Source organism: Crocodylus siamensis, chromosome 2, assembly GCF_052110815.1.
Source record: "Crocodylus siamensis isolate JL-2025a chromosome 2, ASM5211081v1, whole genome shotgun sequence".
Taxonomy (NCBI): domain Eukaryota; kingdom Metazoa; phylum Chordata; order Crocodylia; family Crocodylidae; genus Crocodylus; species Crocodylus siamensis.
Window position 1 is genome coordinate 115,992,118 of NC_143396.1, and position 15,239 is coordinate 116,007,356.

General features: G+C 39.7%; 1 protein-coding gene across 3 annotated transcripts in view; it reads right to left on the reverse strand.

Moving 5' to 3' along the window:
- Window positions 1-6,747: 6,747 nt before the first annotated feature.
- Window positions 6,748-15,239, reverse strand: part of SYNPO2 (synaptopodin 2) — a 143,283-nt gene continuing 134,791 nt past the window's right edge. For all 3 annotated transcript variants that reach the window (XM_090036640.1, XM_090036641.1, XM_090036642.1), the window contains one exon: window positions 6,748-10,867. In XM_090036640.1, the coding sequence (XP_089892766.1) occupies window positions 10,298-10,867 (570 nt within the window). In that variant the 3' untranslated portion in view covers window positions 6,748-10,297. The remainder of the gene's footprint in view (window positions 10,868-15,239) is intronic.

Here is a 15,239-nt window from a genome sequence, read left to right on the forward strand (position 1 = left end):
CTGTGGGTCTTATTCCCCATTGTCATGGCAAACCACCCTACACCAATCCCTAGGCGTTTACACCTCCTCAAAGCGATTGCAGTGTGCATGTAAAATGCCATCATGTCAGAATAGTAGTATTTTGCACCCACTTCTTGGTCACTTTGCACCTGGGTAAATGACTGGCTAGGTGCCAAAAATGAAAATGGAGTCAAGCTTCTTGACTGTCTGCATTTGCACAGCTGAATCTCACACGTCTAGATGAACTGTAAGAATTGTGCCAGTTGTCTCTTTTGGCCAAGCTATGGATTGGCTATGTTACTGTTCAGGGAGTAAAGAAAATATCTGTTAGCACAGCCTGGAATGGTAACTAACCTTTATTCAATTCTACTTTTTTTCTGATCTATGAAGTCCTCTCGACACTTTCTGGTTCATCAGTGAGATCCCAAAATGCATCACTGTGCAGCATATCCCAGAAATCCTTACTATTGAAACCTATGCAATCTGTGGTATTTGAAACAACATAATAGTGAATTTTGAGTACAAGAAGGGAAGAGTTCAGTTAAAACTTACTTTGCTTGCTCCTGGGTATGCCTCACAGCCTGATAACATGCCTATGGAATTGTTTCGCTCAATTTTAAGTTTTATTTTGAAATGTACTTTTAAGGCTTTTTAAGTTTTCCTGTGCGGGCTTGAAATAACCAGACTATGTTTGGTAAAGACAATGCACAGTAATTACTGTGATCCCAATTCTGGTCCAGATAGAAGAATTTCCTGGTTTTCTTGAGACTGGCACTGCTCCTGTTTTGAATGTTTGGTCAACACTGTTTCTTGGTCCAAACACTGATATTAGTCAGAGGCCAATTCTATTCCCACAAAGAGTTGTTTTCCCAACGTAGTACTTATATTGCATGTAAATTACTTCAGAGTTGGTTGACATGATTAAAAAAATTCCAGTCAACTTTATGGCTTGTCATTGAAATCAGCAACAGCTTTTCCTCAAAAAGGACAACTGGATCAAACTCACTGCATTGTTGGAAGACTGTTTCATGCTAAGCTCCTTTTTAGCTTCTACTATTTCCCCTTTTATATCTCAACTCTGCTTTTGTTGAGCAAGAGGCTTTACTTAAAACCATTCTGTGCTGTTCTGCAGCCCACCTGACAGAACTCCTACAGTGGATGCGAGCAAGGCCTCTTGGATTTCTTTCACATAAATTAGAATATATTTAAACAGCAGGTCTAGACTGAGGCCAGAGTTGGAAATGATTTTGAGACTTAAAGCTAATGAGAATAAATGTTAGGAATGGTAAAAGTGGCTTAAACCAAATGCAGCAAATATGCCAATCATCCTCCTACATAACAAAAAAAATCTCTTATTTTACATTGTCAAAAGCTACCACAGGCATTAGATTGACTAGAAATGTAATTATTGTTTCATGGTCTTCTGAACAAGAGATGCTGCTATTCCAAGGATGATTAATTGTTCTTAAGAAAATGGAAAGGCTTCAAAAATGGATTTGGAAAACTTCTAATTCCATGCTGCTTTATACGGCTTGATACAAAATGTGTATCATATTGAAATAATTAAATCATTAGAGCTTTACACTGTTTACATTGATGGGTTTCTACGTACCCTTGGAAAAGTGATTAGAAATAGTGTGCGATGAGCACACTGGCTCTCTTTCAACTCCGATGTTTTCCAAAATGCCCTGATTTTCTCAGATTAAATCTGAATCCAGCCATTAAAAACAGGAAATGACTGATTAAAACTAAGATGGCTTAACTTATTATTAATGATATTGAAAAACAGCAATTGTAGTAGGGTCATTTATAGAAGGAAAGGTAGTTATGCATTATCACTTGTATTAATAATAAGAGCATATAGAAACATAATGGTATACTTACCTTCTGTTTCTTCTTTGGTTTGATTATGCTGGGTTTTGCTCTAATATGTACTACTACAGATGCTAGACGAATAGAAGTTAACATTCAGACATATGAAAAAAGCATCTGAAGTTTGCAGATAAGTGGGAGGTGTTTTGGAAACGTCTCCTACAGACTGCTTAAAAACTGTCTCTTAACATACAAAATGAGATATTTTATTTCAGTCAATCAGTTTGTTTTTCTCTAATAAATCAATAAAGGTTTGCCAGTAATTAAAGAAAAACATATCTTTCTAGCCAAAAATGTGGGTCCTTAATTATAACTGGTCTTAGTATTTTGGGTTTTTTCCTACCTTCTTTTAACTTTGAATATATACAACAATGATTGTAACAATCTAAATCATGCCCATACACACCATGTTTGCATATTTACAAATAATAACCTCACCCTCAACTTTCTATCTGTATTTATGTAATTTACATTACAAAGTCATATTTGTAGCAGTCTACATTCAGTGCTTAATTAATTAAATAATGTTTCTTTTGACCTATAGGCTGAATATGAAAATTAGAAAAAAAGTATGAGCCTCTTCCTTTACTTGTTTTCTTCCCTAAAAAGCCAGATATACTGTATTTACTGAAATATAACATTAGGTTCTTTTCCCCCCAGTCAACATGAGGAAAAAAGCTCCTCATCTAACATTAGGATAAAAGGAAACTTCATTAAATACCTTGTCAGTCATTAAACTGCTACCAAAAGCACCAGGTGTTCAGAAACCAACTATGAAACAGACTAAATACAGCCAGCACTGAGTATGCCTGTAAAATATATGGCCCCTTACCGGGTAAATATAACCTACTACAGGAACAGGTTAGTGCAGTTTTTTCAGATGAGTAGTGCCCATTGTGCACAGTCTCCCTCAGCAGTGACTTTTTCAAATCATGGGGAGCCACTACACTGAACACATTTTGACTTCCTCTTCACTCCCACAACTAATCTGAACCTTTCTTTCCCATTTCCAATGATTCCTGTTTCTTACCAGCCTTAAATGTCTGGCAAATATCACCAAACAGAGTCCCAAACAGTCTACCCATGATTCCTCTGTCGCTTCCTCTCTTAGCCTATTACTTGCAAGTAGTGTGGCTCCACCCTGCACGAGGTGGAGCCAGACCAGGTCATCCTGTGCTTCATCTGCAAGTACAGTTTTAGAGGATCCCAGGACTCATGACAAGAACACCTGGTTCCTGCCATGTGTGTGGAGCCAATTAGCATGTGGATCCTTTGTGTGTGTGTGTGTACGTGTGTGTGTGTGCGTGGGTAATCTGGAGTACACATAAATACTGGACAGCGCTGAGCTATGGGGCTCAAAATGTTGTTGACTCTACTGGGGCTCAGCCCAATGACCTGTATCACAAATCATGAGCCTTTTAGCTTTGGATTGATATCAGGCAAACCCTCTGAAGAAAACAATGAGTGAAAGCACAGTGGTGGAATAGTGATGGGTGTGCAGATGCATGGTGCAAACTATGTACCAGGACTAAAATAGTTTAACTCTCAAAGTATGCTTTGGTCTGCCAAGTGAACCACAGAGATCACTTGATGGGTTGTTAGCAGTACAGTTTTATATTATATAAAACTGTATTACCTTTCCTATATTTTTTATATATATATATATATAAAACTACACTGCTTACAACCCATCAAGGGTCACCCATCAAGTGACCTTATGTGTGTGTATGTATATGTGTATGTATACACACACACTAGCAAATTGCCCATCAAGAATGACAGGGGAAGGGAGGCTACTTTGCCTTGGCGTTTCACTGGGCCATGAGGAAAATCATGCCAGGTAGGGTACAGAATGAGCAGGGCAGAAGTGACTGCCTCCCTACTGTTGCCATAGAACTGGTCTGCGTGCGATCAATTAAAGATATTAGACGCATATAAATCAGGACTGGATTAACTCCATCCAAGGGTGCTGAAGGAGACTGCAGAGGGACCAAGGGAGCCGAGTTAAAGAAGCAGATTTCAAATGTAGTTTCTGGCTTAATGGCAACATTTCTGGGAACGAAGTATTGTAGCCATTAACACTGAGTTCTGGATTGGTTTATCATAAAACAGTGAACAAGGGTGAAAATTCACTTTGTGAAAAATAACAGATTTGGTAGTGGATAAATACATTCAGCTTTTGCCTTCACACCACATATTGCTCATTAAACTGAACACTCTTTCCACTGGACTGTCTGTTAAAAATAAAGCAAAGTCTGTTCACTCAGTAGTTATTTAAAAAAATTTAAAGTTTTGATGTATGACTTAAAAAAATTAGGAAATCTCCAGCATCCCAAAAGAAACTGTCTGGACAGTGATAAGCCATGATATGAAAAACTATGACATATGTGCAAGATTTTCAGGTTTTTTAAATCACTGAAGTCAATGGTTAGGTTAATTTACATTAGCTGAAACTATGACATATATTTCCTATATTTGCGACATATTTAAGCAACATGTCAGGCTAGAAAAAAATTTCACATACTCATAATGAGTAGGAATATAGGTTCCTTTTCAGCTTTTTAAGTCTTTTACATAATTAAGATATTAAAGTGTTTTACTGGTTTCCAAATTTTAATTATCCCAATAATATTCTGCACATTGTGCGATAATGTTGCTTGCCTTCCTAATGCCCAAGATGTCATTCTCTTTAATGGAACTGCTCACCTAAGGAGAGGAAGGAGGATTTGGCTTTTTATAGGCAAGTTGTAAACACCTTCATTATATTGTGTGCATCTACATGTGGTGATTCAAGGTGCATTAGCCATTTTTAAAGCACATTAAGGGCACGGGTCTACACATGTGTGCGCTTAATGCACCTGAAAAATGGCAATTTTAGGCTAATTGTGCTTAAATTGAATGCTTACATAAAGCAAGTATCAAATTTAGGCATGATTAGCTAAAGCACCTTAATCCATGTGTAAACATCATACAGCACTTTAATGCTATGTGATTGAGCGGGTCGGAGCCAGGCCTGCGCCCCCACGCTGCCACGGGGTGCCGCCAAGAAGAAGACGTGGCAGGTGCTGTTCTTCAAGGCGCAGACAGTGGAGTAGCGGTTCCAGCAGTAGCGGTCCCTGTCCGTGTGTGGTAAGTCGGCAGAAGGGGCAGGAGGCATGAGGGCTCCTGTCAAAGCACAAGGGACTCTGTGACTCCCTGCGGGGCAAGTGGGCAGCACAGCATGGGCAGGGCCTTTGCTAGTGGCTCCTCCATGCCTCTCCCTCAGGGTGGATTTGCTGGCCAGGCAATGCAGCCCTGCAGGGGCAGAATGCCTCGCTGCCTGCCTGGGACTCAAGTGCCCTTAGAAGCCCACGCTGGAGCTCCGGCCCAGGACAGCAAGCAGGCTGGGACTGTGTCTGCCCCCAAGGCCTGGCACTGCTTTCTCTTCTCCACCCACCTCCCTCCCAAGCTAGTGCCTAGCCTTCATGCCAGACACTGTGCATGGGAGAGGTGGCAACAAGTCCAGGGGGCTCTGCATGGTTCAGCTCAGGCAGGCTGGATGCAGTGCAGGTGGGGGCTCAGCCTTGGATAAGGCAGACCAAGGAGAGAGCCGAGTCTCTGCCCGTGTTGTGCCCAACCTGCCGGGCTGAGCCACGAAGAGCCCCCCAGGAGCTGACGCTGCCTCTCCCACATGCAGTGTCTGGCACAGAGGCCAGGCACTTGCCTAGGATGAAGGTGGGTGGAGCAGGGAAAGCTGTGCCAGATGCCGGGGGCAGACACACTCCCAGCCCACCTGCTGTCTAGGGCAGGAGCTCCAGTGCGGGCTTTGGAGGATGCCTGAATCCCAGGTGGGCAGTGAGGTATCCTGCCCCTGTAGGGCTGCATTGCCCACCCTGAGGGAAAGGCATGAGGGAGCCGCTAGCAAAGGCCCTGCCCACACTGCGCTGACCCCTTGGCCTGAAGGGAGTTATGGGGCAGAGGCTTTCTCTTGTGCTTTGACAGGAGACCTCACACCTCCTGGTCCCTCTGCTGACTTAGTCCCAAGTCGGTCAGCACACCGACAGGTACCACTGCTGCCAGAACTGCCGTTCCAGTGTCTGTGCCACCATGTCTTCTTCTTGGTGGTGCCTGGCAGCAGCACGGGGCCCCACAGGCTTGGCTCCAGCCCGCTCTTGTCCAACATTGGGGAGGCAGGAACATGGGGATAGGGTTAGAGCCGGGGCCAGACAGATTGTATCTGGATTGGTGGGAACTGGAGATCCCCCCCCTTGGCCAGTGCTGGGCTGCACCACCCATCTACACTGCCATCATCTTCCAGGGGCTGTTGAGCGTACTGAGTAGGGCAAACTGCCGATGTGTTCACCTAGAGAGCCGCGGTAAGGCACTTCAAGCTGTCCATGTGCAGACGTGTGCCTAAATCACCTTAATGTGCCTTAGGCTAAGGCACATTTAGTTTAGGTGTGCGTAAAGTCAGATGTAGACATGCCCACCGAGTAGTTATTCACCCAAATAATCTGATTGGAGTCAAGAGTGGAGTCAGTCTGCCCCTGCATGTTTTCATGAGGAAATACAAATCCAGCCATTCTTAACAATGCCAAAATAAGTAACTGAGTATTTATTTGCAATGGAAGGAGAAAAATAATTCTGAAGAAGCAGAATTCAGTTCCAAGAGGAACCATGAGGAGGAAAAAGTCCAAATGATAAAAACTGCCTTAGCAATGTCATTTTACCCATTGTGTGTGTGTTTGTTTCCTCTGCTTATTCAGTGTGAAGGTGAATTTCTACTAAATTTGACATGGTGCCATTTGACCTGTTATGCATTTAAGCTCCCAGAAGCTCAAATCAGCAGGAGGTCACAGACAGGCAAATTCAGTGACTCTAACAATAATGCAGGATGAGAGATTAATGTTTATTTGGGTTCAGATTATTTCAAAACAAACACAAATCAGGGCAAATCAAACTTATGTTTCTCATCTGGTTGGTAAAATTGTTTTATTAAATGATACAATTTACAACTCAGGCATGCATTCTTCAAATAAAGTGTCCTTTGCAGTGAACAAATAGCATATGAAAATGAAAATCCAATTATAAGGATAGCATAGACTTTTCTTACTATGGAAAAAAAGAAGTGTGAATAGGTAAGTAAATGTGTTAAAGCTAACCAACATGTAACTAATTATGAACAAAAAATGTGAACATCTACCTTCTAGTATAACAGCAGAAACTAAACTGTCAGTTATACTTGCTTATCACATCCTCCATATATTAACACAGACATCTTTGAGCCTTAACGGTATGTTTAGAAGTAAATAACAGGTACTTAAAATATTAGAGCTATTTTCCTCACATCAACTATATAGGTCTGTGCACTCACAAATGACCAAATGTCAGAAATACTTGAATGAATATTCAGAACTTACACATAAAATGGCCATGTGGACTTGATGGAAAGATAATTTGCAAAGAAGTGGGGTGGGGAGAAAAATAGTGAAAAGTGCAGAGTGATGCCTCATAAAGCCCTGTGCGCAGTATACTATTAGCTAGTACCTGGGGATGAAGTCAATGACAAATCCCATTGACACAAAGGGAGAATAATGCCTGAACCTGTTTTCCCTCTAGGAAACTGAATTCCTATATATCAATATATGAGAATAATAAGTATAACTTTTATTTTAACTCTGTGTATTTATAAATTGGTCTTCCTCCCCAGTATCATAATGTTTGTGGCAAATCTTTGGGTTCCATTTAGGTAACACTGGTTTACCATAATTTAAGGCAGCACAAGTGACACAGCCACCATAACACGCAGCTATCTATCTATACTGTGTAATGTGTGGAAAGTCATACGGCAGGCTTTACTCAGATTAAACTCCCCTTCACTGATTACATTTGAAGTAAGAAATTCAGTGAGAATTTTTCTGGGTTTTCTCAATCCATGTGAATTAAACACATAAATTGGAGAAAGGTACTTGAGTACCTGGTCTAGTCCCACTCAAGTCAACAGGAGTCTTTCTTCTGACCTCAGTGGGAGCTGAATTGGTTCTCAAGTGTAAAAGTCCTGATTGATGGGATGTTCATGAAAAGCTGTATCTATACATAGAATGTACACAATAACCTACACAAGAACGTCCATCTGGAAATATCCAGGATCTCTCTGAAAATATATGTAGGTAACAATTATATGAAAGTATATCTATTTTACAGATAGCTTGTTACACATTTTTTCACAGAGCTCCTAGGTATATGATATGGAGACCATTATATTTTAATAGTTGATCCTATAAATGCTTAAGAACATAAGTAAATTTTCTTTTATGCTTTGTTTCTTTTTTTGGTAAAATTGGGTGGACCATATTTAGTCTAATTTTGTGTCATAACATGTGAGTTTCTAATGTTTTAAAGTTCAGACACTTTGGCAATCTTTTAGTTGGGTGTGTTTTAATGCTAACCACATATTTCCTGGTGTTATCCAAGGACATTAAAATGCATAATATTATTTTCAAAGGAAATAAACAAAGTCATGCTCCTGATTCTAAGAAGTGAAACAATTTTTTATATAGTTGTATTTGGCAGAGATAATATTTACTGGGAACTGACTAATCCTGTTCCCAATTTAATGGATATCAAGGATAAAATTCAAAACAGAAACCTGGCCCTGGTCATTTTATGCTAAGATAGACATTTAAGCATGTGGAGCTCTATATCAGTAGCTCCACTGAAATGTATTAATCTGCATTAAATGCATTCTTAAAAGCTTTGCTGAAATAGGTTAATAAACCCCAAGATCCAGAGAAGAACGTGTCAAATTGTGTGTCAAAAGTTCAAATTATTCTCTCTGATGTTATGCATGGATGATCATAAGGGTTTAGGATGGTTGTTTGAGGCAGCTTGGGCACCTCATTGTTGTATCACTACATTACCAAGTGCATGGAGCTCCTTCTTGGAAACCCCTCCCCACCTCCCTCACTTTTCTTCATAAATTCATGAGAGTTTGTTGCTTAAGCAAAACAGTGTAAATAAGAAGTCAAGAAGAAAACAAGGATTTTGCTTTGTAACATGATTGATGCACATGTTTTCTTCCTGTGAACACTTTTCCATGTTCTCTGCTTGTATTTTAAGCAGAGCTATTCAATAGTGTTTCAGCAATACTTTTAAATGGTCATGCTTGACAGATATTTGAAGAATGCCAGGCACCTGAGGAAGGTGCAATGCTCTCAGTAAACCTCCAGGTTTATTTTCACATTTTAACAGCATCCAAACTACTCAACAAGCTTGGAGTACATACATACATACATACATACATATATATATATATATATACACACACACACATATATATATATATATGTATATGTATATATATTCTATTAAAGTGAACTATAAATGCAAGGCAAGTACCAAGAATAGCAATTATTTACATTTCTTCAAACCCATCCAGATTTATTTAATATTGCAGCCAAATCACCAAATACTTGCTGTCTTTACTCAACTCAGACCCTATAACACGTAACATATACCATCTTCCACATGTCATCTTCTCTACAGGACACAAATTGCTGTTTGCTATGTAACCTATTTCAGTCTTCAAAATGAAAGAACAAATCAAAAGCTTTCCACATATTCATCAACTCATATACTCAGAATAGCTATTCAGCTCTTTAGCATAACAGACTATGCTATGCTAAATGTTCAGCAAATTATACATTTCTCAAAGAAATGTCCTGTTCAGTTGTTTGTTAGCACATTTATTTGCAACCCAAATCTTGAAGTCTCGCTGAAATGCCCAGTTTGAAGACATTAGCATACATCTAGATGTCACAGATCTTCAATTACCATAACTATAGATGCCTTTTAGACTGATCATAGTAAAGTAAAATAATTTATTTTGCTACAGTCCTTTTGCTGAAGACAAAAACATGTTACAGGGAAATTAACTGGGCTACCATAACCATTAATCACTTCCAAATTCTGGAGTTGGATTGGAAAAAATACTTAAAAATTTAGATGTTGAATATATTGAGAACATCTATAAGTTGAATAAAAAATTCTGTTTTAAAAAAAAGTGCCCTAATATTCTTTCATTAATTCATCTGTAAATATTTTTCTGTTCATTCCAACTAAACTTTTCCTGCCTGTGGCTTGTACTGAGTCATTTGCTTTCCCTCCTACACACAAAGGCACACACATGAAAATTTGCCCTTTTCAAACAAAACAAAGCAAAACAAAATGTGGTACATCCTAATGCTGGGAATAAAACTGAAACTATTCTAGAAGCTGAGAGCCCTGAAGCAGCATGAGAACTATTCACCCTTTGAGACCGCCTCCTCATATCTTCAATTCAGAGATGGTTAAACCAGCAAAAAAACACCCAGAGAGGTTAGCTTTTCTTTTCAAACTGGAGTCTAGGGCTTATGAATCTGGAAAAAGGGAGAATATATCAGGCTTTTCATGTTTGGTGCCTCCATCCTCTTGGATGTGTATTGTAGTGTGAGTTAGCTGTTGACAGGCCATAGTCAGACCTGGTGTCCATGGACATCATGTCAGGTTCTACTTGGGATCGTTGGCCATAATATGCATACTGGAGCCTAGCGCCACGCTGGAAAGTGCAGCTAGGCGCAGACATGGTGCTTTTTGGTGGAGATATGATACCAGATTGCCTACTCCCAAATGAGGCTAAGCTAGCATGAATGCTTGGGGCTGGAGGCTCATAAGAAACTCTCTGTTTCCAATCATCTGGTGGCTCCGGGAGTGTTTTCCTACGAGCAGCTGAGACTACATTAGCAACAATGGACTCTTGAATGTTCTGGGGGCCAAAAGCATCATCTACCAAGCCAAGGGGGGACTTGGCTGCTGCTTCCCAGGGAGTTAATCTCTTGCCAGACCGGGCAGTTGCTCCAGGTGGTTTGCTGAAGTAATCTGGGGCAGGTTGGAAGATGACAGGAAAAGAAGGTGACATGGCTCGAGGCGTGAGCGAAGGTCTCCCAGGAAGTGACAATGAACGGCCGCTGCTTCTCTCCTAGGAACAACAAAATCTTGATTGTAACTACAGTCGTTGAACAGCAAACATAAAACCCCTTTCCCTTTATTTCCAAACTGAAACTAGTCATCTTTTGGTTATTGGCATGCTGTTGGCATGCTAATGTATGACACAGAACAGGAACTTTTTCAGTATGACACCCTGACACCACATCCTTTATGAATCCTGGGGTTTTTTCCCTGGGTGAATTTTCATGAGAAAAAACAAAGCAGAGAAGAGAGAAGAACAGAGACAGAACATACTCAAGTGTTTAGGAAAGGGAACAGGTTAAGAGACAGAAGTCCTTTGTTACTCAACAGGCATAAAGAGCAGTAGTACAGACATGCCACTATTGCAGTCTTGGTAATGTGTCTGATCCTGGAGGAAGCCTTTCCAGTGAGTGAAAATAAAGAAAGAATGAAGTATGATCAGTCTGTGCACTTTTACAGGACTTTCTCTAAGAAACGGGAACAAACGTAGTTATGTTTGGTAACTGACCCAATCCAAGAAAACTATCCAAGAACTTGTATTTATTCATCTTTTATTAAGAATTACCTCTCTTCTAGTAAAACTATTGCTCCACTATTAATTATAATAGAAGGAAAGGGTACACAATTAATAAAAAGCACTACAAATGTCAATACAGTAATTTGCCTAATATTGTGATAGGCCACTATTCAACTTGGCTGGTTTTAAAGGCAGTGCCCTCAAAATTTCAGAACATTCTGACCCATTTGGTAGGAGCAATCCATTCACATTTCACAAATCCTAATCTTCTTAGTAAGGCAGCACTTTGAAACAAAAACTCTGTTCATGAGGAGGGTTTTGTCCTTTGCAGCCTTCATTTGGCAAGATGCAGCACAAGTATGACCTTTCCCTATGTGTGCCAAATGTTCTCTATGCGTCAGACAAACCACATTGTTCTCAGTAAGCAGTCTCTGTCCATGTGGTTCTTAAATTAATTGCTAAACACCTGATTCATATCCGGAGGTCTGAGAACTGCTTTTATCTCCCAGATCCTTTATGAAATTACAGATTAAGTGGCCAAGAGCTTTGCTAAGTCTCCACCCAAAAACATGAGCCTGAATTACCTTTCCTATTTAGCTTCCACAACTCAAAGACCACAGGGCTGATCAAAAACTCATCACCATTATTTGGAGTCAGAACATATGCATTGCAGGGGTACTATTAATGCTTCCATTTGTGATTCAGTATTTGGACATCACATTTTTGCAGCCCTATCACAAAAGGATCTGAGGCATTCAGAACCCTTTATTGAACTCTACCTGAGGCACTTTTTTATCTCTATTTTAGAGATGCAGAAATATGAGAAAAGGAAATGAGAGATGAATGGACAAGTTTTAAAAAAGTGATGCGCACCTGTGCCTCTCATTCATCTCAGTAGATTTGGTAGCTGCTCAGCACGAAAATATTAAACCAGAGTCAAAGTAATACCTACATGCCTACACAATAAATTTACTATGCTACATGGTGTTACCCTTAAGCTTACTGCACTAGAAGCAGTATGCCTGTGTTTACAGAGCACTGCAAGCAGGTTAATCAGTCTAAGTGGCTGTGCCACCACTGCTGCTTAGCCAGCCACCCAGACCTGACCTCACTGCTCTTGGTTTAGAAGGCAGCCTGCCTAGAGCAGTGCAGGTTGCTGTTGCCTTACATGGTAAGTTTACTTATTACGTAAGTTTACTTACTTACTTTACTTGAGACTTACATAAGTCTCAAAGTAAGATTTGGCAGATCTCATGACCTGTGTTTTGTAACACAATAATCCTTCCCGTTTATTTTAGCTAATTACCAGCTCCTCCCAACACCAGAGAGAAACTCCAAATAGTTATTAGGCCTTCACCTCCACTAGTATGTGGATCACCAAATCAAATCACTTTCACCCGTACATCAGGACAAGGCTGAGTTCAGCACTCAGCGAAATATGCACATTAAATAGAATAGGAAAACATATCCTTTGATAGGCAAAACATATCCTTTATGACCCTAAGTAAATGGGAAATATAACTTTTGCCCGTAGGTGAAGTGATCATATCATTAACTATGGGTTGGCCTTTTTCCAGATCTTTGTCTGATGAAAGGACCACCTTACTTGTCAGGTGCCAGTCCAGACACATGGGGTGTTCTTGAGGTTAACACTGGCAGTCACGGATGCCAGAAAGACAATCACAAAATTAAAGATTCTTTCTTCCTTTTATGCATCAGAAGAATTCACTTCAGCTAGTTCCACACATATTGGGTGCATTTACACGTTCACTTATGTGCCCTAGTTACTGTGCATTAAGTTTAGTTCTTGGTTAACCAAGTATTAATTCAATGCACAGTAACTCATGCTACTGTGCAGTAGTTTTTTTAATACTTACTGTGCAGTAGCCTAATAACACTGCACAGTAGCATATTAACAGAGTTTTTGACCAGGATGCTACTGCGTAGCTTTATTAGGCTACTGCACAGTAAGCATCTTGTGTAAACACACCCACTATTTACTTTAGCAAGCATGGTTAGTATGCTCCATATAATCAATTGGCGAAAAAGGAACGTTGCGAGGGTGTGCACTTATAAAGCACTCTTAGTCAAACAAGACACAAATGTACTGTTTTAAACTATTTATAATGAGAGACAATTGGAAAGAAGGGTAGTAAGACTACCAGGTGAGTTAACTGGTTCCAGGAGAATTCCAAATTGCTATCTCTAATGAACAGATAAAATAAATCCCCTTTCTATTCAATGGAACTCCAGTTCAGGCAAAAGAGTTTCAAGTCCATTGCTATCATGTATATTTCCAGAAATAAGTGAGGGGGGAAGGATACTGTTTATAGAGCTGTTGTATTAAGAATCTGAAAAAGTCAGTGAAGATGCTAGGTCTGTCCTGTTTGGAGTTTTCCAGACATCTCCAAGTAGCTGCAATGAAGATATCCAATACAGAGATATTTGGTCTGAAGAACCCTGGTAGAGAGGAAATTAAGTTTCTTTGTACAGAATTTAATTTCCGATTGTTAGGACAGTGAAATCTATTTAATACCCTATATAGGAAAAGTGGTCTTACTTGTCTAGCTCATGAAATGGGAACTATAGCTCTTAAAATCTAAAGTTGGTGGAAAAAGAATTTAAGAATCCAGCATGTTCAGAAAATAAACTTTTGTTGGAAATCAGATGCTGCTTCTGAGTGCAGAGAACTTCTAAGGAAAACTTGGTTATATCATGTTTTATTTTGAAGAAAAACTACAATAAAGGAGCTGAAAAATGACCTTGGAGAAGAGTTCTAGGGGTTCTATTAATACAGTGTGTGTACACGTTCATTAATGTGCTCTAGTTACTGTGCATTAAGTTTAGTACTTGGTTAACCAAGTACTAATTCAATGCTCAGTAGCTCCAGAGCACAGTTTTTTAGTGACACTTACTGCATAATAGCCTAATAACACTGCACTGTAGTATATTAGTATGGTTTTTGACCGGCATACTACTGTGCAATGTTATTAAGCTACTGTGCAGTAAGCGCCTCATGTGATATGACCAAAAAAGATTAACCCAGGGTTTTGACAACCAGATTCAGTTTCCAGAAAAAAAGCATGCATTGCCAATGTGATGGCCTAATGGTTGTAATTTAGCTGAACCTGGTGATCAAAGGTGGCAACTCAGATTATAACTATGTACATGTACTCCAGTGATTTATGAATCATCTGGAATACTTAAAAATATAATTTCCATCCTCCCAGGTAAAGAGTGATTTAGTCAATGGAGCCTATGGTTGAAAGAGCTGACAAATGAACTGTCTTCCAAAGTGGATGAGTGAAATTTCTACATTCAGACTTGACAGGCCTTACTTGAGAATTTCTTTTAAACTGCTAGACAGAAAGGTCAGTGATCTAAAAATATGGTGTCTTTTGGACCAGAGAGATGGCAGAAATTTTCCTCAGCTGCTGAGAGCCTTGTTTTGGGTCATTTAGGTCAATAAAAGTCATTGACAACAGCACTGTATTCAACATTATATTCATCTTGCTAACTGTATCACTCACTTGCAACTCTAACTGAATCATACACACAAGATACTGTTCTAGTAATTTACTCAGTTATACTTGCATTCCTGGGCTACTTGAATTTTAATATTTCCCCTTAGCTGGCTTAGGTGTAGACACCTACCTGATAATGGTACTCAGTTCTGCAAGTTTGAAATACCGGTGAGAATAATGCTCCTGCTTCCTTTTCATCAGCTAAGGGAAAACAAAGAAGCAACCTCTCCTTCCTTGGAGGATGGACTGAGTAGTGCAAGGTCTTTTCTTCTGGGGCTCATCCATTTTAATTCCATTTAAAAAGATGTCTTTCTATATCCTGAGCAAAAGAACTGGGAGGG